This window comes from Prionailurus viverrinus, chromosome C1 (assembly GCF_022837055.1).
Source record: "Prionailurus viverrinus isolate Anna chromosome C1, UM_Priviv_1.0, whole genome shotgun sequence".
NCBI lineage: Eukaryota > Metazoa > Chordata > Mammalia > Carnivora > Felidae > Prionailurus > Prionailurus viverrinus.
In genome coordinates, this window is record NC_062568.1 from 27608522 (window position 1) to 27635843 (window position 27322).

A 27322-nucleotide genomic window follows, 5' to 3' on the forward strand; every position below is an offset into this window, starting at 1 on the left:
TAAAATGAATAGCCTAAGAAGTACCAGGTTAAACCACATTCAATAATTTACCTCTTTCATGCCTAACTATTAACTAAGTAATAGGGCAGGTGATGTCTTCTTCAACAACGACAGATTTTTTTTTAAGTTTTGTCTTAAAATTCTTACTTGTATCAACCAATTTTTTTTAAAAAAGGCTTAGCCTAACATCTACAGATACTATGAAGCTGTATTTAATTTATATGGTATTTAGTATACCCCAAAAACATTAAATACTCTTAAAGAAAGCATATAATGTTCATAACATTGCTCTATCAAAAAAAAGTTCACTCAGCTTCAAAGGTAAATACTAATGCTTTTTATAAGGAGGATGTACTACTTTTGTAGTTAGAAGACACAGGGAAACTGCTTTTTTGGGAGAAAAAAGTTAACACTTACCCATGTGTCTAATATTGTGTGAGATAGTTTTGCCTTTTGTAAGTGACATCACTTGAATGCTATTATCCCAGTGTCCAGCACTGAAAAGCAACTTTGCATCATGTGATACTATGAATAGCTTAGAAGTTATTTCCAGCCCTGGAGCAAAAGGACCATTCATACTACGCTGAGTTCTGTAAACATAATTAAATATTAGACTTTTCCATAAAAGACCATTTACACCGATATCAACTATTTTTTAAATCTCTTTAAAAAAGAAATAAAAATAAATCTTAACTGTTCAATTGAAATGACCATTAGTGAATGATAAAGATTTTCAGAAAAAAATTAATCTTATTCATATTTTTCATCAAATAAAAATATACATAATAATAATCTCAAGGGTTAAGCTAAAGAAGTTGAGACTGGTGAAGGTGTGAAAAAGATTTAAATCTTGTCTTTCAAAGCCAATTTAGTAAGATTGTCGATTCTGTAAAATGTAGTATCAAACTATTAAGCACAAGAAGGATATGACAGGATGAGGAACTGGAAATCAACTCAAACCAGAAATCTACCTCATAAGCAGTTAAATGTGTATCGAACAATATTCATGAAGATAATTCTTCACTCAAACCAAAGCAAGCATGTTGGTTTTATCTGTTTCCCAGTGAACTGACTGTGAACTCAGTCAACCCAGATTTTGCAGAAAGATACAAAGAAGTAATTGCACTTTAGCATGCATACAGAGAATGAGGGCCAATTCTGACAGTTCAGCTCTAGAATTTTATTATTCAATATCAATATGCTGAAGGCATGCTTTGTGCCAAACACAAAGAGTACTAAGACCTATGTGGGATAAGAAGGAAAAAAGACATTGCTCCTAATAAACAGCTCAAATAACTCTGAGTAAGGGAAACATCACTTTAACTTAAAATGTAACCTTTGGATACTTAACAAATTAAGGTAAATAATAAATTCTTCTTATATAAATACATAAGGCTTATTTATAAACAACACTGTACAATAAAAATAAAATTAAGCCTCAAAATTATTGCTAATAATTTGTTTCCCTATGATATTATATAAGTTGTTTTATCCTTAAACCAGTATCAAGTCAGGAAGAGGGAAAGAACAAAAGAGAGGAGAGAGGGAAGAAAATCTGGAGGTCTACTGTATTACTATCAAAATGACACCAATCAATCTAGTTGTTTTTCCTGGCAATAAGGTACCAGCTGCACCTGTTTTGCTTTAAATGTTCATTTACTTACTTTGGATTTGTCACAGTTTGATCTTTGATGAATGTAAAGTAATTAGAAATGTTTCTGTCATAAGGCAGCCATCCATGGGTTCCAACAACATAATTCATGCTTACTGTTATCTGGAAGAGAACATATGAAGACAAATATGAAATAAAAGATTAAAGAAAGCAGCACAAAATAACCAAATGCTCACATGATGTTAGCATTTATCATTTAGGGAGTAATGTGGGATTGTGTACTTAAAACACAAAATTCACTAGTCCTTTTTAAGATTTATTTATTATTATTTTTTTAATTTTTTTTTTCAACGTTTATTTATTTTTTGGGGGGACAGAGAGAGACAGAGCATGAACGGGGGAGGGGCAGAGAGAGAGGGAGACACAGAATCGGAAACAGGCTCCAGGCTCCGAGCCATCAGCCCAGAGCCTGACGTGGGGCTCGAACTCCCGGACCACGAGATCGTGACCTGGCTGAAGTCGGACGCTTAACCGACTGCGCCACCCAGGCGCCCCTAAGATTTATTTTTAAGTAATCTCTGAACTCCACGTGGGGCTTGAAATCACAGCCCCAAGATCAAGAGTCACATGCTTTGCCAAATGAGCCAGCCAGGCATCCCTCATTAATTACATCTTAATTCTTAAAAAGAGTAGTCTTAATACTAATAAAGTCTTAAAATGGAAAAAGTCATTTCTTATTTTTATCTTTTATGTTATTGCAAGAAAAACTGTCTAATGAATCTTTCTTTAGTGAGAGAATTTTCGTCATTTCTCAAACTGTATTAGCATTTTAGTTGGCAGTCAGAAGAAATTAAGGGTCAAGTCTTACCATAAAAATACGACATATTATATATAATTTAGAACATAAATCAGAAGTACAATTTATGACAAATTGTTAAGAAGGTCTCTCATCTTAGTGACAGTAAGAGTGAACGTTGTTTTAAAAATGAAAAACTGGGGCACCTGGGTGGCTCAGTCGGTTGAGCAGCCGACTTCGGCTCAGGTCATGATCTCGTGGTCTGTGAGTTCGAGCCCCGCGTCAGGCTCTGTGCTGACAGCTCGGAGCCTGGAGCCTGTTTCAGATTCTGTGTCTCCCTCTCTCTGACCCTCCCCTGTTCATGCTCTGTCTCTCTCTGTCTCAAAAATGAATAAACATTAAAAAAACAAAGAATGAAAAATGAAAAACTTTCCCCCCCTTGATTATAAAACAGATTAAAAAAAAGATAACTTAAAGAAATGCAGGTATTAAAGGTGAAATCATAAGGATTCCATCATTGAAAAGCACTTTCATTTTCTTTTGTTTATCTTTCTAGATGTTTTTCCTAAACAAACACACAATATGCGTAATTAGAAAGATAAGTCTAATTCTGGAATCTCTACTGTTCACTATGCTATACTCTGTTTTTATAATTTGTACCTGACAAAATGAGAATAAGACATACCTAAGTTTGGTCCATGTACCTGTCCCAGATCCAAGATCCTTTACTTGCTAGTTCTATGACTTCGAGCAAATTACCTTTCTTTTTTTAAGATTTATTTATTTTTGGGGTGCCTGGGTGGCTTAGTTGGTTGAGTGTCCAACTTCAGCTCAGGTCATGATCTCATGGTCTGTGGGTTCAAACCCTGTGTTGAGCTCTGTGCTGATAGCTCAGAGCCTGGAGCCTGCTTCCAATTCTGTGTCTCCCTCTCTCTCTGCCCCCCAGCCCCCCGCTCATGTTCTCCCTCTCTCTCTCAAAAATAAACATTAAAACAAAAAGATTTATTTATATTTGAGAGAGCGAGCACAAATGGGAAGGGCCAGATAGAGAGGGACTGAAGACCCTAAGTGGGCTCTGTGCTGACAGCAGTGAGCCTGATGCAGGGCTTGAATTCACGAACCATGAGATCATGACCTCAACCAAAGTCTGACGCTCAACTGACTGAGCCACCCAGGTGCCCCTGAGCAAATCAGCTATGAATTTTAGTTTCTAAACTATAGGATGGAAATAATAATGGTGCCCATCTAACAGGATTATTAGTGCCCATCTAACAGGATTAAATTACAAACTTCGTGTAAACTACTCACTAACATCTCCCGCATCTATACCTTCCTCAATTCTGTATTATTTCTCATTTTTATTACTTATACTGCCTTATGATATATTGTAATATTTAATAAGATGTTACATCCTATTTTTCTGGTATAAAATTTTCTGGTATTAGGACACCTGGATGGCTCGGTCAGTTGAACGTCTGATTTTGGCTCAGGTCATGATCTCACAGTCCATGAGTTCAAGCCCCGCGTCGGGCTCTATGCTGTCAGCTCAGAGCCTGGAGCCTGCTTGGGATTCTGTATCTCCCTCTCTCTCTGCCCCTCCCCCAATTGTGCACGCATGCTCTCTCTCTCTCTCTCAAAAATGAATAAATGTGGGAAAAAAAGATTAAAAAAATAAAAATAATAAAATGTTCTAGTATTTTCACATCAGAATTACAGCTAACTACTTGAACATTGCTATGAAACTAGAAGAAAACCACAAGAAAAACATCTGGAAAGACCACAAATACATGAAGGCTAAATAACATGCTACTAGGCAATGAATAAGTCAACCAGGAAATAAAAGAAGAAATTTAAAAAATACATGGAGGGGCGCCTGGGTGGCGCAGTCGGTTAAGCGTCCGACTTCAGCCAGGTCACAATCTCACGGTCTGTGAGTTCGAGCCCCGCGTCAGGCTCTGGGCTGATGGCTCAGAGCCTGGAGCCTGTTTCCGATTCTGTCTCCCTCTCTCTCTGCCCCTCCCCCGTTCATGCTCTGTCTCTCTCTGTCCCAAAAATAAATAAATGTTGAAAAAAAAAAAATACATGGAAACAACTGAAAATGAAAATACAACAGTCAAAAACCTCTGGGATCCAGCAAAAGTGGTCCTAAAAGGGAAGTACAAAGTAATACAGGCCTACCTCAAGAAGCAAGATCATTTATATAAATAATAAGAATCTAACCTTATACCTAAAGGAGCTAGGAAAAGAACAGTAAATGAATCCTAAAGCAAGCAGAAGAGGTGAAATAATAGATAAGAGCAGAAATAAAAGATATAGAAACTAAAAAAAACAATAGAACAGATCAATGAAAACAGGAGCTGGTTATTTGAAAAAATTAATTGATAAACCTGTAGTCATACTATTCAAAAAGAAAAGAGAAAGGACTCAAATAAATAAAATCACAAATGAGAGAGGAGAAATAACAACCAACATCACAGCAATACAATTATAAGAGAATATTGTGAAAAACTATACCCCAACAAACTGGATGATCTGGAAGAAACAGATAAATTCCTAGAAACACATAAATTACCAAAACCGTAACAGGAAGAAACAGAAAATTTGAACAGACCAATAACCAGCAAAGAAACTGAATCAGTAACAAAAATAACACCCAACAAACAAAAAACCCATGCCCAGATGGCTTCACAGGCAAATTCTACTAAATATTTAAAAAAGAGTTAATACCTATTCTTTTCAAACTATTCTAAAAAACAGAAAAAGATGAACAACTTAATTTCATTCTATGAGGCCAGCATTATCCTAATCGCAAAACCAAATAAAGATACCATATAAAAGAGAAATATAGGCCAATATCCTTGATGAACATAGATGAAAAAGTTCTTTAAAAAATACTAGCAAACCAGATCCAACGGAACATTAAAAAAAAAAAAACATTCACCACAATCAAGCTGGATATTCTTGGGTTGCAAAGGTGGCTCAATATTCACAAATCAACCAACATGATACATCACATTAATAAAAGAAAGGAAAAGAACCATATGATCATTTCAATAGATGCAGGAAAAGCATTTGGCAAAGGACAACATCTATTTATGATAAAAATAAATGGAAAGATAGTCCATGCTCATGGATTGGAAGAAAAAATATTTTTAAAAAGTCATACTACTCAAAGCAACCTACAGTTTTAATGCAATCCCTATCAAAATGTCAACATCATGTTTTCACAGAACTAGAACAAACAATCCTCAAATTTTTATGGAAACACAAAAGAGAAAAGCAAAGCTGGAGTCATCACAATTCCAGACTTCAAGTTATATTACAAAGCTGTAGTAATCAAAATAGTATGGTACTGGTACAAAATAGACCCACAGATCAATAGAACAGAACAGAAAACCCAGAGATGAACCTACAACTATATGGTCAACTCATCTTTGATAATGCAGGAAAGAATATCCAATGGGAAGAAGAATGTCTCTTCAGCAAATGGTATTGGGAAAACTGAACAGCTACATGCAAAAGAATAAAATGGGACTACCTTCTTATAGCATACACAAAAGTAAATTCAAAATGGGTTAAAGACTTAAATGTGAAACCTGAAACCATAAAAATCCCACAGGAGAACATAGACAGTAACTTCTTTGACATTGGCCACAGCAACTTCTTTCTAGATATGTCTCCCGAGGCAAGGGGAACAAAAGCAAAAATAAATTATTGGGACTTCATCAAAATAAAAAGCTTCTGCACAGCAAAGGAAACAATCAACAAAACTAAAAGGCAACCTATGGAATGGGAGAAGATATTTGCCAAGAACATATCTCATAAAGGTTAGTATCCAAAATATATGAAGAACTTAATAAAATGGAACACTCAAAACACCAAATAAACCAATTAAAAAATGGGCAGAAGACATGAATAGACATTTTTCCAAAGAAGATATACAGATGGCCAAAAGACACATGAAATGCTCAACATTACTCATCATCAGGGAAATGCAAATCAAAACTACAATGAATTATTACCTCACACTTGTCAGAATGGCTAAAATCAACAACACAAGAAACAAGAGGTGTTGGTGAAGATGTGGAAAAGGGGGACCCTCCTGCACTGTTGGTGGGAATGTAAACTGGTATGGCCACTCTGAAAACAGTATGAAGTTTTCTCAAAAAGATAAAAATAGGACTACCCTGCCATCCAGCAACCACACTACTAGGTATTTATCCAAAGAATAGAAAAGTACTAACACAAAGGGATACAAGCACCCTGATGTTTATAGCAGCATTATCTACATACCATAACCAAATTATGGAAATAGCCTAAATGTCCATCAACTGATGAATGGATAATGATGGAATATTATTCAGCCATAAAAAAGAATGTAATCTTGCCATCTACAAAGACATGGATGGAGCTAGAGAGCATTATGCTAGGTGAAATAAGTCAGAGAAAGACAAATACCATATGATTTCACTCATATGTGGCATTTAAAAAACCAAAGAGCAAAGGGGGAGAAACAGAGGGAGAGAGGCAAACCAAGAAACTATGGAGACCAAACTGATGGTTAGCAGAAGGGAGATGAGTGGGGAGATGAGTGAAATAGGTAATGGGGATTAAGGAGTTATACTTGTTGTGATGAGCACTGGGTGATGTACACAATACTATATTATACACCTGAAACTAGTAGTATACTCTATGTTAACTAACTGGAATTTAAATGAAAACTTAAAAAATTTTTTTGACTCTAAAAATTGACCAAAAGCAAAAAATAAATCAAGACACATTGACAGAAAAAAAAAGTGTATTACAGTTAACTACTTGAAATAAAAGCTGTGTATCTAGAAGATACATTTTTTATACTCAGTCAAAATAATTCCATAAAAATTGTCTTTATTATTTAAAAAGTCTTTACATTTTTATTTTCTCATTTTTTAAAAACGTTTATTTATTTTTATTTTTGAAGGAGAGAGAGACAGAGTGTGAGTGGGGGAGGGGCAGAGAGAAAGGGAGACACAGAATCTGAAGGGCTCCCACTCACGAGCAGTGAGATCACGACCTGAGCTGAAGTTGGGACACTTAACTGACTGAGCCACCCAGATGCCCCATATTTTCTCAGTTTTTTTGATGACTTGTAATGTATACAAACATAGCAGTGAGAAAAAGCCATAAATCTACTTACCAGTAACTCAGGACTGCCTTGAGACATAAAAGAGCGAGATTGATTTTTGGGGACAATGGCCTTTATTAGTGGAATACCATCACTAATTCCCTATAAAATAAAAGACGGAGGCTTAGTGGCTGGTTCTGTTATCTTTATTAGTTACAAGTTATTGAAAACTTCTATTTCTTTAAACAAGAATGAACCCGGTAATACAGCATTTTACTCTATCAAAACATATCATTTAATTAAAGTGCAGGAAAGGAGAATCACTATGCTGTACTCTTGAAACTAATATAACAGTGTGTGTTAAATGTACTTTAATTCTTTAAAAAGGCTAAAAAATGTAGGAAAGGAATTATATACCATGTTTGGATGGCATACTTGAAACTTCTCAAACCCATCATTTTCTTGTATTCTACTACTTCACTGTGAAACAGATGCAGATTTCAAGGAGTATCAACCATTTAAACAGCCAGTGATTTAGAATCTTTCCTTTTCCCTTGCCATACTGGCATTAATATAAAGTAGAAAATATAGACCATATAAGAGTACATTGCTCAAATAAGTCAAATGAGACAACTGGTTATATTCTATAGAATTTCCTTTTGGGTTTAACTTTCAAAACACAGATCTATCCCATTAACTGAGGCAATCTCTGTAAGCCGTAACAATAGGACGAGAAAATAAAGAGTTCTCAGAAAATTGGCATTTATCTTATATAATGTGAAATGGAACAATGATTTGAATTAAGTTTTGTGACAGTGGTTCATAAATTATACCTAACATTTATTAGGTAAATTATAACTTAATATTATTGGGTATATACTATGTACCAGGTGCTATTCTAAGAGCCTCATATGAATAATCAATGATAAACTATAAAAAGTTAGTGCCTATCTTTTCTCTTCACTCTGTAGATCAAGAAAAGAACTTACATTTGAACAAACATAAATGAAAATGGTGTCTGAATAAAACTATTTATTAGGCCCTTGCTTTCACTGCTACTGTTTTCTTCACCATTTTAACTAGGAAGAGATGACCTATAGAGACCTTTTTTCATATGAATGAGTGGGGAAATACCTTCCCCTATGATGATGTAAAGGGATTAACAAATTATTAGTACCCAAGGATATTTATTGTGTTTTTTATCCTGCTCCAGATACTGGTCCCGAGGATAGCTACCCTGTGACACAGTGGGTACAGAGAGGGACAGATGTCACTGCAGTTGCAAATGCAACTTGGAATGTATTATTCTATAAAAACAAAGTTGCACATGATTAGACATGGTGAAATCATTTTATCACCATTGCATAATAAATATAGTATTACATGTCCATCAGATTATAGGATAAATAGGGTTTTATGGGTTGCCCTATGTGCAGTGGAGAGTTAACACAGAAGGATTGAGACAGCTCTTTTTAATTTTTTTTATTTTTTTAAATGTTTTTTATATTTGAGAGAGAGCGAGAGAGACAGAGCGCTAGTGGGGGAGAGGCAGAGAAAGAGGGAGACACAGAATCTGAAGTAGGTTGCAGGCTCCAAGCTGTCAGCACAGAGCCTGATGCAGGGCTCAAACTCACGAACCTCAAGATCATGACCTGAGCCAGAGTTGGACACTTTGACTGAGCCACCCAGCCATCCTGAGACAGCTCTCCTTAGAAAGGCCTTCTTGTAAGGTCGGCCCTTGGCTGGTATCTGGGAACTTGGTGGGCAGAGTTCCTTACACTGATATAAAACTTATCTTCAATGATAAAAGTGGCTCATTATTTCTAGATTATTTGTGCAAACAATATGGCTTGTGCTGAAGATGTGCTTTTGTACTTGGAGTCTAGAATTTTATCATGTGCTAAGCAGAGGTTGCTCATGTTACCAGCCTCCAATAAAAACCCTGGGTGTTGGGGTGCCTGGCTGGTTAAGTTGGTAGAGCATGTGACTCTTTATCTCACAGTTGTCAGTTCTAGTCCCACAATGGGTGTAGAGATTACTTAAAAATAAAGTCTAAAACAAAACAGAACAAAACACAACACCTGCCCTGGTCTTTAATGAGCTTTCCTGGTAGACAAATTTGTTTTCACATTTCATTACCGGTAGAATTAAGCACATCTTATGTGACTCTACTGGGATAGGATTAATTCTTGGATGCTTGTACCTGGTTTCCCCTGCACTCCACCCGATGTGCCTTTGCCCTTTGTTGATGTTATTTTGTATCCTTTCACTGTAATAAATTTTAGCTGTGAGTATAATAATAGGTTGAATCCTGTGAGTCTTTCTAGCAAATCACCAAACCTGAGGGTGGTCTTGGGGACCCAGAACACATCTGGGAATTAGTCATCATCTTTTTTTTTTTTTTTTTAGTAAGCTCTTTGCTCAACGTGGGACCTGAACTCATGACCCCAACATCAAGAGTCCCATGCCCCACCAACTGAGCCAGCCAGGTGCCCCAAATTAGTCATCATTTCTAAGTACTGTTTCTATTTATGCTGAATTTCAGGCAACTGACTTAGATACTTTGGGAAAACAACTGATTCTGGGGAGTTTGTATTATTAAACACTAAATAACTATCTCATTAAACATGAATTTAAGAAAGGAGTGACAAAGATTAATTATGAAGTGCTTTCACAGACATGTGAAAACATTTACGTTAAAATACCGTAGAGCTTACTACAACATTGTTCATTTGAGTAAAAGTCAGTTTAAAGCTAACTATAACAAACTTAAAATTTGTTATACCAAATTATCAAAAAATTCTTTAAAGACTTCCCATGGTACTGAACCTAAGAAACACATTATAATGATGCTCTGGTGCAGGGTTTGACAAACTAGGCCTATGGTTGAAGTCCTGCCTACCACATGTTTTACAGGTTGTAAGTTGAGAATGGTTTTTAATTTTTTTTTTTTTTTTAACGTTTATTCATTTTTGAGAGACAGAGAGAGACAGGGCATGAGCGGGAAAGGGGCAGAGAGAGGGAGACACAGAATCTGAAACAAGCTCCAGGCTCTGAGCTCTCAGCACAGAGCCTGATGCGGGACTTGAACTCACACACCGTGAGATCATGACCTGAGCTGAAGTCGGATGCTTAACCGACTGAGCCACCCAGGCACCCCAATTTTTAAATGGTTATATTTTAAGTGGTAATTATGTACCTACATAATATTCTTGATTTTGACTTTGGATTACAAAGTCCAAAAATATTTACTATCTGGTTAAATTAAGAAAAGTTTACCAAACTCTACTGTATTGCATGAGTTACTGCTTGTTCCACACATCTCCAAGCTATTCTTTTTTTTCCCCCCAAACTATTCTTAATAACATTTTTTTGAGAGAGAGAGAGAGAGGGAGAGACAGAGGGGGAGAGAAGAGAAGAGATGCATGCGTGGGGGAGGAGCAGAAGAAGAGGGACAGAGAGAATCCCAAGCAGGATCCCTGCCCAACACAGAGCCAGACATGAGGCTTGCTCTCACAACTGTGAGATCATAACTTGAGCTGAAATCAAGGATTGGATGCTTAACTGACTGAGCCACCCAGGCACCCCTTCTTAATAACATTTCATTATCATTTTTTCTTCTTGCCAAGAGTTAATATTATCTGTCCTAACCAAATTCACAGGTATAAATGCATTCATATTCTGAACCATGCTAAGTAATTCAACATGTATAAACATTTGAATTTAAAGCACTCTTTCAATTATAGCATTAACTACCTTGTTTACTTCATTATTCCTTCTGATATTAGCAATTAACAATTTGACTTGCTGGGCCATATTTTATAAATATGCAGACACTGTAATTAAGAGTTATTTCACACACCCTCTACCTATCATCTCAGCTGTCATAAAAAGGAATTTAAATCAAATTATTTATTCTTCCTTGTCAAGAAAATGTAAAATAAAAGAAAGCTAAGAGAAACATTTCACACTACCACTCAGCGGCAAACAAAACTCCCAATAAGATTGTTTTAAAAATCCTGGATGCCTAGGAGGTTCAGTTGGTTAAGCATCTGACTCCTGATTTCAGCTCAGGTCATGATCTCATGGTTTGTTGAGTTTGAGCCCCGCATCAGGCTCTGCACTGATGGTGCAAAGCCTGCTTGGGATTCATTCTCTCTCTCTCTCTCTCTCTCTCTCTCTCTCAAAATAAATATATTTAAAAAAATAAACAATAAAGAAAAAATTGTTTTAAAAATTCAAGAACATATTATTGCAACATTATTTATGATTTTGGACTAAATATTTATGATGCCCCTCCCTATAGAGAATAAAAGGAGCATTGAGGTGTACAGAATTCATAGAGAAAATGCTTTGATATTACCAAGTTTATATTACCTCTATAAAAAATGACTTGAGTTCGGAGAGGTGCTGAAATAGGTTCAGGGTTGAAGTGTCTGTTTTGGCCTGCTTCTGCACTGCTTCCTCTGCTGACAATCTAGGAGGATGTGGTTCCTTCAAAATAATTTTAAGAAAAATAATTCCGTAATTATATTAAGACATATCTTACTGTATTCTTTCATACATACTGGGCTCTAGTTACAACAGATTATATACCATGCACTGTTGACAATTCTAGGCCATTGTTCAGAGTACTCCCCTCAGCAGAATTCCTACTCTTTTCATTTCTAAAGAAACCCTGCTTCTACTTTAAAGTTTTTCTTACTGATGTCTATCTTGAATTTCTAAGCCAGAATTAATTATTCTCTTTGATTATCTTCACCAGCATATTACTTTGTTTAGTATTTTATTTGTTACTTATTTCTAATTTGGATTACATACTTGTTTATGGTCTATCTTTTCCAACTAGGCAATAGGTATCTATCTTTTTTTTAATTTTAAGATTTTATTTTTTAAAATAATCTCTACACTTAATGTGGGGCTCAAACTCACAATAGCAAAATTAAGAGTTGCATGCTATACTGACTGAGCCAGCCAGGGGCCCCTAGGCAACAGGTATCTTTAAAAAAATTTTTATTTTTATTTTTAGTTTATTTATTTTTAAGAGACAGAGAGAGAACCAGCAGGGAGGAGTCGGGGCGGGGAGGGGTGGGGGGGTGGATAGATCTGAAGCAGGCTCTGTGCTGCCAGCAGAGTCTGATGAAGGACCCAAACTCATGAACCGTGAGATCCTGACTGAGCTGAAGTCAGACACTTAGTCAAATGAGCCATCCAGGTGCCCCAGAAGTAGGCGTCTTAAAGTCAGAAAACAAGTCTTACTCATTTTTGGATTTTCGATACCTGTTATATTGAGTATGACAGAGGCTTAATAAGTATTTGGTAAAATTAAATGAATTGCTCAGAAGTCAAAATTTACATGGGTGAATCCTTATTTCCTGAAATAAGATAGAAATGTCAATACTATCAGAATCCTATCATACATATTGCTGCATTTGTTTTCAAATAAATTATTCTTCCTTAACTTTAATGTCAGAGACATAGAACAGTGTTACCTTTATAAATAAGAAGTAAACGGCAAATCAAATTAACATGCAAAAGGCATAGTTAAAATGCAGAACAGAATTCCATCTATAGGGGATTTTTCTATCTCCATCACAAAATATTCAATTATAGAAAATAGTATGACAGCTATAAGTACTTCAATAGTACTCAGTTAGCTCTCAATCCATATATTAGTCACTTTATTATTAAAAAAAATGTTTTTAATGTTTATTTTGATAGAGATGGTGCAAGTGGGGGAGGGATAGAAAGAGGGGGAAGAAAGAGAGAATCCCAAGCAGGCCCTGCACCTTCAGCACAGAGCCCAATGCAGGGCTCGAACTCAAAAAACACAAGATCATGCATGAACTGAGCCAAAATCAAGAGACAGATGCTTAACTGACTGAGCCACCCAGGCATTTCTTATTCACTTTATTTTAAATCAAAGGCTGACTTCTCTGTCATTTTTTATGGTAATAAAAACTAATTAGCACTTGTTTTATAAAAAAAAGAAAAGTACAGCCAGTACAAAAATAATATGGAATTTATTTCAAAACTCAAGTGTTCTATTGTCTTCTGTTCCTTTTGCACAGCAGATAGGGATAAAGCACTGATTTTAAATATGACTATTTTGTAAAAAACCCATGTTGGAGGCTTTAAATAAACTCTAAGGGATAGTAGCAATTACAAAGCTAGGTGTGATAACTGACCTATCAGAAGTACAAAAGATCTATAAACCAGACTTTAGATCCACTCTTGCTATAACAGCTGTGGAGATTTCAATTCACAAATATTTGCTGCACACACACTATATGCAAGAAAGATATAAAATGATTAAGAAAAGGTTGCTGCCTGTAACATAGTTATAATAAAGTGAGGCAAATGCATAAATATAAAACTAAGGCAGAAAATGTCATAATTAGGATATATATAATAGCCCATAGAACACGGAAAGTGATGTAGTTCAATAAGGGGGATTATGGCTAATATTCAGAGGAGACGTGGCATGGTAGAAAGGCTTTTGAGTTAGCTAGTCATGCATCCAAATCCTGCTCCAGTCACATTTTAGTCATGTAAACACAATAAAATGATTGGCTTCCTGAGTAAATATAACTCCTCTGTGATTTAAGAGTTATTGACTCTTAAGTCTGCTAGAACTGATACAGGAATTCAGCAAAGTTGCAGGCTACAAAATCAATGTACAGAAATCAGTTGCATTCTTATACACTAACAATGAAGCAACAGAAAGACAAATAAAGAAACTGATCCCATTCACAATTGCACCAAGAAGCATAAAATACCTAGGAATAAATCTAACCAAAGATGTAAAGGATCTGTATGCTGAAAACTATAGAAAGCTTCTGAAGGAAATTGAAGAAGATTTAAAGAAATGGAAAGACATTCCCTGCTCATGGATTGGAAAAATAAATATTGTCAAAATGTCAATACTACCCAAAGCTATCTACACATTCAATGCAATCCCAATCAAAATTGCACCAGCATTCTTCTCAAAACTAGAACAAGCAATCCTAAAATTCATATGGAACCACAAAAGGCCCCGAATAGCCAAAGGAATTTTGAAGAAGAAGACCAAAGCAGGAGGCATCACAATCCCAGACTTTAGCCTCTACTACAAAGCTGTCATCATCAAGACAGCATGGTATTGGCACCAAAACAGACACATAGACCAATGGAATAGAATAGAAACCCCAGAACTAGACCCACAAACGTATGGCCAACTCATCTTTGACAAAGCAGGAAAGAACATCCAATGGAAAAAAGACAGCCTCTTTAACAAATGGTGCTGGGAGAACTGGACAGCAACATGCAGAAGGTTGAAACTAGACCACTTTCTCACACCATTCACAAAAATAAACTCAAAATGGATAAAGGACCTAAATGTGAGACAGGAAACCATCAAAACCTTAGAGGAGAAAGCAGGAAAAGACCTCTCTGACCTCAGCCGTAGCAATCTCTTACTCGACACATCCCCAAAGGCAAGGGAATTAAAAGCAAAAGTGAATTACTGGGACCTTATGAAGATAAAAAGCTTCTGCACAGCAAAGGAAACAACCAACAAAACTAAAAGGCAACCAACGGAATGGGAAAAGATATTTGCAAATGACATATCGGACAAAGGGCTAGTATCCAAAATCTATAAAGAGCTCACCAAACTCCACACCCGAAAAACAAATAACCCAGTGAAGAAATGGGCAGAAAACATGAATAGACACTTCTCTAAAGAAGACATCCGGATGGCCAACAGACACATGAAAAGATGTTCAGCGTCGCTCCTTATCAGGGAAATACAAATCAAAACCACACTCAGGTATCACCTCACGCCAGTCAGAGTGGCCAAAATGAACAAATCAGGAGACTATAGATGCTGGCGAGGATGTGGAGAAACGGGAACCCTCTTGCACTGTTGGTGGGAATGCAAATTGGTGCAGCCGCTCTGGAAAGCAGTGTAGAGGTTCCTCAGAAAATTAAAAATAGACCTACCCTATGACCCAGCAATAGCACTGCTAGGAATTTATCCAAGGGATACAGGAGCACTGATGCATAGGGCCACTTGTACCCCAATGTTCATAGCAGCACTCTCAACAATAGCCAAATTATGGAAAGAGCCTAAATGTCCATCAACTGATGAATGGATAAAGAAATTGTGGTTTATATACACAATGGAATATTACATGGCAATGAGAAAAAATGAAATATGGCCTTTTGTAGCAACGTGGATGGAACTGGAGAGTGTGATGCTAAGTGAAATAAGCCATACAGAGAAAGACAGATACCATATGGTCTCACTCTTATGTGGATCCTGAGAAACTTAACAGGAACCCATGGGGGAGGGGAAGGAAAAAAAAAAAAAAAAGAGGTTAGAATGGGAGAGAGCCAAAGCATAAGAGACTGTTAAAAACTGAGAACAAACTGAGGGTTGATGGGGGGTGGGAGGGAGGAGAGGGTGGGCGATGGGTATTGAGGAGGGCACCTTTTGGGATGAGCACTGGGTGTTGTATGGAAACCAATTTGTCAATAAATTTCAGAAAAAAAAAAAATAAAAAAAAATAAAAGTATTTTGTAATACTGGGAAAAAAAAAAAATAAGAGTTATTGACTATATATGTGGATTTTGACTACAATATTTTGTTATTTCAAAATAGGAACATTTAAATCTATTTATTTTTTAATAATATAATGACAGTATAATTTTTGTCAAATTCTAAATTCTGAGATAAAGCGTTAAATCATTAAAATACTTAAAAACACCAGTAATACTGCTCCTCAGCAATTAAAATTCTAGACTTCTGATGCAATCAGTAACTTTTATGATTTACCTTTAACAGTTGACAAGGTGTTTGCCCAAAATTATTAATCATCCCTTCTAAGGCTTTTCTTTCCTTTTCATCTGTTAAGGCATCTAGATCCACAGCTCCTAAAACAAGGAAAAGTCAACTCACTACAGAGTGAAAACAAATCAGCAAGACACACAACTGATAAATATACTGGGGACTGATGAATATATTTTCAATAAAATATTATTCCGTTCTTCAATTTATAAGAATATTGTGAGAGGTCACTTAAAAAAAAAAACAGCGAATCCTCAAACATTAAATATGTATAAAAATAAATTCCATCTATTATTCTCCAACAAAAAAAAAGTGGGGGGGCGGGTAGCAACTGGGTAGCTCAATAGTTTGAGTGTCCAACTCTTGATTTCTGCTCAGGTCATGATCCCAGGGTCATGGGATCAAGGCCCGCTCTGGACTCCACACTCAGCGTGGAGCCTGCTCCAGATGATTCCCTCTCTCTCTCTCACTTGTGCTCTCTCTTAAAAAACAAAAAATTCCATCCATTATTTAGAACAAAAATGTTTCAAACAAAAGTTAACTGGAAGCCCATAAAAATTTCTCTTGGAAAAGTACAAATTATTCACGGTATACTTAATTGTTTTCTTCATGATAATCAAGTTGAAACAAACTGTAATAATCACACAAAATACTATAAATTACCATTTATCTAACAAATACTAGGAAAGGTAACACTCTGGTTAACTGATTATACCCAGCCATACTTGATATGGTTAGTAACTGGCCAAACTAGGTAAGTCTGATTTCAAATCAAGCCTATGCTCATAACCAACATGGATACTACCTCTCTACAAAACTATTATCAAATGAATATGGCAAAGCAAGAGCATGCTTGTTTATTTACCAAAAGGCATATGGACTCTGCTCATATTTACATAACTTCACACTATTCACAATCTTTAGAACTATTAGGATTAGATCTACTGAATGATTAAAAAATAAAACAAACTACTTTTTTTTTAATGTTTATTTTTGGAAGAGAATGAGAGAGAAAGCACGAGTGGGAGAGGCGCTGAGACAAGGGAGACAGAGGATCTGAGTCAGGCTCTGTGCTGACAGCAGGGAGTCCAATGCCAGGCTCAAACTCATGAAAGAACAGTGAGATCAGGACCTAAGCTGAAGTCAAATACTTAACTGACTGAGCCACCCAGTCGCCCTGAAAACACTATTTCAAAGCCTTCAGAAAATGTTCTTCATCTTGAGCTAAACAACTGGAATGATGTCATCTTACTATTATTTGAAGACTTTGTTATTTATAATACTAAAGGTCTTCTTTCAAAGTCTGCTAACAATTCAACACTAAATACTTATTGTAGGACCTGACTGAATAGGACACATATGGTCAGAGATCAAAAACTTTTATGACACCAATAACTGACATTTACAATCAGATTTTCCATACATACTGTTTTTTTTAATCCCCTTTATCTATTTCACCCCTCCCTGCACCTACCTCCCTGCTTTGGCAACCACCAGTTTGTTCTTTGTATTTAGAGTCTTTTTGTCTTTTTTCTTTGTTCATTTGTTTTCTCTCTTGTGCTTTTAAAAAAAAAATTTTTTTTAATGTTTATTTATTTTTAAGAGAGACAGACACAATGCGAGTGGGTTAGGGGCAGAGAAAGAGGGAGACACAGAATCCAAAGCAGGCTCCAGGCTCCGAGCCGTCAGCACAGAGCCCAAAGTGGGGCTCGAACTCATGAGCTATGACATCATGACCTGAGCCGAAGTCAGACACCCAACTGACTGAACCACCCAGGTGCCCTAAGACATGTACACTTCTTAATCCCATCACCTATTTCACCCGTTCCCACACACACCTCCCCTCTGGTAACTATGTTTGTTCTCTATAGTTAAGAGTCTGTATCTTGGTTTGCCTCTCACTTCGCTTGTTTTGTTTCTTAAATTCGACATGAATGAAATCATGGTGTTTATCTTTCTCTGATTGGCTTATTTCACTGAGCATTACATTCTCTAGGTCCATCCATATTGTTACAAATGGCAAGATTTCATTTTTATGGCTGAGTAATATACCATATAGTACATATACAGTACATATAAAAATATATACATCTTCTTTATCCATTCATCTGTCAATGGACACCAGTTGCTTCCATATCTTGGCTATTATAAATAATGCTACCATAAACATAGGGGTGCACAGATATTTTCAAATTAGTATTTTCCTATTCTTTGGGTAAATATCCACTAGTGGAATTACTGGATCAAAGGGTACTTCTATTTTTAATTTTTTGAAGAACTTCCATACTATTTTGTGGTCCTTGCAACATTTCACTCACAGAGTCCCCCTTAGGGATCGATCTCCTGTAGACTGGTTTAGTGGTGATGATTCTTTCAGTTTCTGTTTGTTTGGGAAAACCTTTATATCTCCTCTATTCTGAATGACAGACTTGCTGGATAAAGGATTCTCGGCTGCATATTTTTTCTGTTCATTACATTGAAATCTTCATTACATTGAAGATTTCCTGCCATTCCTTTCTGGCCTGCCAAGTTTCAGTAGATAGGTCTGCTACTACTCTTATGTATCTACCTTTGTAAGTTAGGATCTGATTATCCCTAGCTGCTTTCAGAATTTTCTCTTTATCCCTGTATTTTGCCAGTTTCACTATGATATGTCTTGCAAAAGATCGATTCAAGTTAAGTCTGAAGGGAGTTCTCCGTGCCTCTTGGATTTCAGTGCCTTTTTCCTTCCCTAGATCAGGGAAGTTCTCAGCTATGATTTGTTCAACTACACCTTCAGTCCCTTTCTCTCCCTCTTTTTCTTCTGGAATTCCTATGATATGGATATTGTTCCATTTGATTGCATCACTTAGTTCTCTAATTCTCCCCTCATATCCTGGATTTTTTAATCTTCTTCTCAGCTTCCTCTTTTTCCATAATTTTATCTTCTAATTCACCTATTCTCTCCTCTGCCTCTTCAATCTAGCTATGGCCGCCTCCATTTTATTTTGCACCTTATTTATAGCATTTTTTAGTTCCTCATGACTATTTTTTAGTCTCTTGCTGTCTGTAGCATTAGATTCTCTGCTGTCCTCTATGCTTTTTTCAAGCCCAGCATTAATTTTATGACTATTCTTCTAAATTTTTGTTGTGTTACATTGCTTAAATCGGTTTTGATCAATTCGTTAGCTGTCACTACTTCCTGGAGTTTCTTTTGAGGAGAGTTCTTCCGTTTCGTCATTTTGGGTAGTCCCTGGGGTGGTGTGGAACTCCAGGGCACTTCCCCTGTACTATCTGGAGAAACTTGTGTTGGTGGGCGGCGCCGCAGTCAGACCTGATGTCTGCCCCCAGCCCTCCACCGGGACCACAGTCAGACTGGTGTGTACCTTATCTTCCCCTCTCCCAGGGGCAGGACTCACTGTGGAGTGCTGTGGTCCCTGTCTGGGCTGCTTGCACACTGCCAGGGTTGTGGTGCTGCTTTGATGGGATCTGGCCAAAGGCATATTAGATGGGGTGGATCTGGAAGGTGCACAGGGGTGGGAGGGGCAGGCTTAGCTAGCCTTGCCGTGGGAGGAGCCCTGCAGCACCAGGAGGGAGGCAGGTCCGTGGGAGGGATGGACCCACAGAATCAGTGTTGAGGGTTTGTGCAGTACAAGCAAGTTCGGTGAGAGGAACTGGTTCCCTTTGGAATTTCAACTGGGGGATGGGAGAAGGAAATGGTGCTTCCCAGCCCCTTTGTTCCCCCTGCAGAGCTCTGTCATTCAGGGTTCAACAACTCTCCCTCCCTGCTCTCCGAGAGCAGAGCTATTGACTTTTAACATTCCAGATGTTAAGTCCCGCTGGCTGTCAGAACTCACGGAGTCCGGCCCTTCCACTTTTGCAAGCCAGACTTTGGGGGCTTTGTCTTGCCTGGTGGGCTCTCCCTCTACTGCCCTGGCTCCCTCCTACCAGTCCGTGTAGCACACGTTGCCTCTTTGCCCTTCCTACCCTCTTCCTCTTATCTATGCTTGGCTCTGGAGAGTCTGTTTTGCTAGCCTTCTGGTGGACTTCTGGGTTATTTAGGCAGATGTGGGTGGAATCTAAGCGATCAGCAGGACAAGGTGAGCCCAGCGTGCTCCTACACCACCATCTTCCCAGCTATCCTTATGTTTTTTTATTTTAGTCATTCTGACAGGTGTAAGGTGATATCTCACTGTGGTTTTGATTTGTATTTCCCTGATGATGAGTGATGCTGAGCATCTTTTCATGTGTCTGTTGGCTATCTGTATGTTGTCTTTGGAAAAAGGTCTGTTCAGGTCCTCTGCCCATTGTAAAAATGGGATTATTTGTTTTTTGGTGTTGAGTTGTATAAATTTTTTTTTCAATTTTATTTGAGAGACAGAACGTGCACACAAGCAAACAAGCAGGGGAAGGGGAGAGAGAATACCAAGTAGCTCCATGCCCAGCGTGAAGACCTACATGGGGCTTGATCCCATGACTGGCAGATCACAACTTGAGCCAATATCAAGAGTCGGACGCTTAACCAACTGAGCCATCCAGGCGCCCTGAGTTGTATAAATTCTTTATATATTTTGGATATTAACCCCTTATCGGATATATAACTTGCAAATATCTTCTCCCACTGCGTAGGTTGCCTTTTTGTTTTATTGATGGCTTCCTTTGCTCTGCAAAGTGAAGATCTGCACATATACTCCTAACTACTATTTAAAACAACCACACATCAGGGGCACCTGGATGGCTCAGTCAGTTAAGCGTCCAACTTCAGCTCAGGTCATGATCTCACAGTTTGTGAGTTTGAGCTCCAAGTCAGGCTCAGTGCTGACAGCTCAGAGCCTGGAGTCTGCTTTGGATTCTGTCTCCTTCTCTCTCTGCCCCTCTCCTACTCGTGCTCTGTCTCTGTCTTTCATAAATAAATAAACATTAAAAAAATTAAAAAACACACACACACATCAATCTCTTAACCTTTCAAATAAAAAAGATCATTTACACTATTTTTAAATGCAGTCTTTCTCATGTCCAAAATACCACATATAACCACCTATTAAATAATACTTTCCATTGATTGAATGCAAGATAAAAAGTATATAGGCTATACCTTCATAACTACAGTAATAGAAAACATTGAGTGCTTCCACTGCAGCTGGACCCCTCTGTTTATAGCCAAAAATCAGATCTATCCATTCATGAAGATGAGCAGAAACATATTCAGACTCCTAGAAAAAGAACAAATAATAGAGACACCTTCCAACAACAATGTAAATATGAGTCTTTTTAAAAAGTAAATCAAGCATTTCTACCCAAAAATGTTACAACTATAAAGAAAATTATGTCAAAATCATGTTAAACATTTGATCAGCATCTACTACATATTTTACATATATTCTATCTAGTACAATATGAACATATTTATTAATATTTAATAATATAAAATATCTCTTAACTAATGGCTAAAGAAAATAACTCAAATATTCTAATAGTCCAAATATCAACAACAAAAAACTTAATGATGGCTATGGATGTATCTTTCTTGTTAAATTTCCATTCACATAGCCATCTAGAAACTCATTTCAAAGAAACAAACGAGTTGGGGTAGATTAAAGATGGCTGAAATCATCCCCTCCAACCTACCCAACTTGATACCACCCCACAAAAAAGGTGGACTGGGTGGCAGGCAGAGAGGCTTGAAGGACCTCCTGAAGCCTGTTAGTGATGGTTTGAAAGACAATATGACAATTGTTATTGGAGACAGGAGAAAAGGGGATTCAAGTTTAGTTCTATCAAAGAGAGAAAGAGTACCTAATTACCTCATGAATCTGGGGTAGAGATTTTTTTTCAGTTTCTATTTTAACTCCAGTTGGGTAACATACAGTATAATACTAGTTTCTGGTGTACAATATAGTGATTCAACACTTCCATACAATGGGTGGAGGGATGGGTTAAATAGGTGATGGGAATTAAGGAGTGCACTTGTTGTGATGAGCACCTGGGTATTGTATGGGGATGGGGATTTTCGGGCAAAATGTTTTTAACTGGTAATTTGTGCTTTTAACTGCCTATGATAAAGCGTAGAAGGAGTAACATGAGTTTAAAAAAAGAGCTATTTGGATTTTAAGCATAATTTAAGAAAAATATAAAGCAGCAGGTCTTGCTGGGTTCCAAATAAAATTATTTCTCATTTTCAGGATACTAGAGAGCAAAGACTCTTGAAGTGAGAAATGGCCAAGGTCAATGATGAAATCAGTGTGTAACCTGTAAAATACGGTCTCAGGTGAACGTTTAGTTCAAGAGTGTAGCTGTGAAGCAATCTGTTCACACCTCAAAGATTTCAGGCTGTGCCACACAGACCCACTCAACTAGAAAAGAGAATATCTTAAGAATCTTTTTTGCTTTTTGTAACGTTTTATTTTATTTTTGAGCCAGAAAGGTCAGAGAGAGAGGAAGACACAGAATCTGAAACAGGCTCCAGGCTCTGAGCTGTCAGCAGAGCCCGATGCGGGACTTGAACTCACGAACCGTGAGATCATGACCTGAGCCAAAGTCGGACGCTTAACCAACAGCCAACCAGGCTCCCCAATATCTTAAGAATCTTAAAGGTATTTTCCCACATTAGCTTCCAGCTTGGCCCAAAGGAAATAATGGATCGTATTCTAAAATAATGTGAAATGGTTTTTGTCTGATAATACTGATGCATAAGAAACCCATTAAATTTTAAAAGAAATTATATTAGTTCAGACTGAAGTAAGTAGAAACTTAAAAAAAAAAAAGATGAGAGACCTTTGATTTTCAATTTACTGTGGTTAGGTAAGAGGCTGACAAAGATACTCATGCAATTTTTTTTTTTTTTTTTTGAGGTAAAAGAGAGAATGACTCAAAATAGGAAGCTAAGAGCCAAAGGGTAAAACAAAAGAGCCACAAAGAACCACTGGAATAGCACTGGGCCCTGGTAAAGGAACTGAAAGCATGTCCCTGTTGGAATTCTGAATTGCTATAAACCAATTACTGTTACATAGCCCTTGTTTTTCTCTCCCCCACCCTTTTTGAAATTAAATTATTTGCCCAACGTGGGGCTAAAACTCATGACCCCAAGATCAAGAATCTCATGCTCTACCAACTGAGTCAGTCAGGTGCCCTTTTTAATCTCACTTTTGAATGAGAGTGTCTATTATAGTTCTCCTGTCCTGGTCACACCACTGTTGTTATGTGGGGGCATATAACCTGTTTCTTTACTCCACAATCTTCAGATGCAAGAGGAGACACACCTGTATAGTTTTGTGCACAAATAGATTTCATTTAGATTACTAAGAAGATTCTGGACTTCAGACATCATGCTTTAATGCAGGTATCAGCACACTACTTACTGCTTGTGGACCAAGTTTTACTAGCTCAAAATTTCTAGAGTAGTAGAACACAGCCACGTCTAATTTTTTTTGCACTATAGTGGCAGAATTTTGCCACAGACCTTAAAGCCAGCAAAAATATTTACTATCTGGTCCTTTTTTATAGAAAAAGATTGTAGATACCTGACGTAAAAGTCCCTGACATGAGCCTTTGGGAGGATCTTAAGAGGAAGTATGTACATTTTGCACATAGGAGGAATGTAAATAATTTGTAGTCAGAGGGCAGACTGCGTGTGGTGGATTAAATATGGTTGCAAATTCTTTTTCCCTCCCACCATTGTGAAATGGAGTTTACTTTCCTTGCTTTTTTTTTTTTTTTTAAGAGAGAGAGGGTGCAAGTGAGCGGGGGGCAGAGAGAGAGAGAGAGAGAGAGAGAGAGAGAGAGAGAGAGAAGCAGAGCTCACCTGAGTGGGGCTTGTGCTCACCTGATGTGGGACTCGAACTCATAAACCATGAGATCATGACCTGAGCCGAAGTCAGATGCTTAACGGGTTGGCCCTACTTTCTCTGCTCTTGAATCTGTACTGATCCTATTACTGTTTTACAGGGTGACAGAAGTGCTGTGACAGTTCACAGACTTAAGCTTTCAGAAAGGGTAGAAGCCTTACAATTTTGTACTCTTTCCTGAGCTGTGGACATGTAGATATCTGGCTACCTAGCTAGAGAGACTACATGAAGAGGAGATATCTTGAGAATACATGGAAAGAGAGAAAAGTCCAGCATTCCAGTGTCTCAATGCAACCTCCAGATGACCTCAACCTCAGCTGTTATATGCCTGCAAGGCTATGAGAACCTCACCAAGATGAGAATTGCTCAAATGAAACCAGCCAACTCACAGAACTGTGAGAAATAATAAAATGGGTATATTTTAAGCCACTAAATTTTGGATAGTTTTTTATATAGCAATACATAACTGAAACACAGGTTTCTAATATTTTAATATAAGGAGTGTGTCTTCCTAAAATCCTGGACCCTTACTTCATGTCATAGATACTATAGAGGAATACATCTGAGAAGTTCCTGGCTAACTAGTAAGTAACAGATTATTTTTCAGAGTTGCTTAGTTTTTTTCCCAACTCCTTATTCATATATAATGTTCTTGAATTTTGTAAATTTGACATACTATGTATTAATGACAAGGCGTGTTTCTAAGTATTGGCCTAATTAGTTTCAGAGTCTGAAACATTTCAGTTTAGAAAGAGAACTAAGTGGACTATTGAAAGGGAAAAAAAAACCACATCATTTACAAAATGACACGATTATCAGTGCTTAACTCTCACTACTCCTTTAATTCCAAGCTGGAAATTCAGCTAAAAACGACTATTTTTTAAAGTGGAATTTAGGATTTAGCAGTTGTATTAAAAACTTACTGAAATCCTTCAGAGAACACAAAAATCCTTCAGAGGACACAAAAATGTGCTCATTCTTGTTAGATTTGAAACAAATGTGGGAACTGAAAAACACTAAACTACACCACCTTGGTCGTTAGAATACTTTAAAATATAACAGGCAGGTACCTTATAAAACTGAATTGCATTTTTTTTTTTTTTTTGCTATACATCCATTGGACTATACTATATTCTCACAATATCAGAAGATTCATTATCTCAAAAGAAATTACTACATTATACTTTCTACAACAGCATATATAACAGATGACAAGTTAATCTAGAAAAGTAATTGTCAGATATACTTCCTCTGACTGTTAGACTGTTTCTTTAGTCCATTCTTCGGAAAACACATACATCTCTATCTTAGTAATCTGTCTAATAACTAAACACAAAAATCTTACCAGAGCTTTCCTGTGTTTATAGATGAAATCTTCAGCTGACTTAGCCCATTTGGGGAGAATGACATCATTTACTACATCTTTGGAAACTTGTAGACAACCCAAGTTAAATTCTAAGACAAGTAGAAAATAAATGTATCAAATCATTTAGATTTAAATAAATCAAGTAAAACAAATATGAGGGCACAATCCTTAGCAAAACTAAGGATTTTTAGTTTTTTTCTTCTTTAATTAAGAGTAAAATGTGAGAACCAAGCTCCCTTCTCTTGATCTAAGTTTACTTAACAGGTAAAAACAATTCTTATCATATTGGAAATGTATTTTATCAGTTGATTAAAAAGGTAAATGAAAATAAAATGAAATTAGTTATTACAAGGTAATTATTAGTTTTAAATTAGTTATTATAAGGTAAATCAGAAAACTAATTGATTTGGGGTTGAGAAGTGGGGAAAACTATAGATATGACCAAAACCTTAATCTACACAAAAATGGAATATTCAGTATTCTTCTTACATTTAAATTAATTAATATAGTCCTTCTAGTGGTTAATTTACAAAATACAACTCCTTAGAACTTTTTTGGTGTAACTTATACTTTAAATTCACTCAATGGAAGTGTTATATTTGTCATATGGAAAAAATATACTTACATACCACTATTCTAAGTAGATACTGACATCATAAAGATTTGCTCATATAGTTAAAATGCAGTATTTTGACAAAAGTGTCCCAAAGATGAGGTTTTCTTGTTTATATGAGGAAAGAAAAGTGTTAAGACAAAAGAGCTTCATAAAAGAAGCTGCCTTAAAATATCAGTGTGTTCCAAAGCTGGAGAGAGGTTTGAATGTCATAGAATGACAGGATGCACAGGGCCTGTGGCTTTGTTAACCCCACTACTGTGTAGCAGACATTGTTGCCAATGTGCTAACCATTCCTCCTTATTTGGTAACAGAATCTTGATTTTATTCAAGTATCCATCCTTGCCCTATGTTTTATGCCTGTAACAAGTTGACTGGTGTAGGGGTTGGTATACGACTCAGCTCTGGACAATAGGGAGAAGTTATAAGAAAGAATTTCTCACTCTTAAGAAATGACACAAAAAATTACAATCTACTTCTATTGTATCTGCCTATGATGCCTAGAAATGCTTCAGTCATTTGTAACCATGAGAGCGACTAGCCAAGGACAAAGTCAAAACACTTAGAAGAGCAGAATGAAAATACAAGAAGAACTTAGCTTTGATGATGATGTTAAAAACTACCTGAACACCATCATAACTTGGGGGTTTTATTATGGAAAATACTAAAATTTTCTTGCCTGTACAATTCTAAGTTGACTTTACTAATATTTGTTTTACTAATTAATATTATTATTTGTTGACATTCTAATTAATGTACTTTGCTTTCTCCCACCTAGCTCATTTCAAACATAGAAGCAACTCACAGTTAGAAAAGGAGGCCAGTAGGACAGTAGTATGAGACAGCAAACTGCTCTAGTGCACATCAGAAATTGTCAAGCTAAGAGTATAACTTCTACATCCAAATTTAATCTCCTCAGCCCTCCTAGCGCAGATATCCTGCTTTGGAGGCTCCTATGGGTAAGAGTCTAGGATCAGAATCCATTAACAGACTCAGTTGATTTTCTGAAAGGGACCAATTTTAACTGCCTTATTCTGAGAAATCAGATGCCAACAGCATGTCCCAGAATGTATGATCAGAGGACACAAAGCCCTGGATACGCTCTCCCTAGCATGGCAAATAACTCTGCTGAAAAAGCAAAGGGTCAAACATTAACATTACACACTAGGAGAGGAAAAAGA

The 27322-nt window shown here is 36.9% G+C and overlaps 1 protein-coding gene across 4 annotated transcripts in view; it reads right to left on the minus strand.

The window, feature by feature from the left end:
• The window catches only part of NBEAL1 (neurobeachin like 1), a 167636-nt gene that overhangs the window by 13846 nt on the left and 126468 nt on the right, over positions 1-27322 (minus strand). For all 4 annotated transcript variants that reach the window (XM_047869187.1, XM_047869186.1, XM_047869185.1 and 1 more), the window contains 7 exons: positions 25508-25617; positions 21414-21531; positions 16328-16425; positions 11890-12006; positions 7585-7674; positions 1665-1774; positions 418-590 (listed from right to left, as the gene is read on the minus strand). In XM_047869187.1, the coding sequence (XP_047725143.1) occupies positions 418-590; positions 1665-1774; positions 7585-7674; positions 11890-12006; positions 16328-16425; positions 21414-21531; positions 25508-25617 (816 nt within the window). The remainder of the gene's footprint in view (positions 1-417; positions 591-1664; positions 1775-7584; positions 7675-11889; positions 12007-16327; positions 16426-21413; positions 21532-25507; positions 25618-27322) is intronic.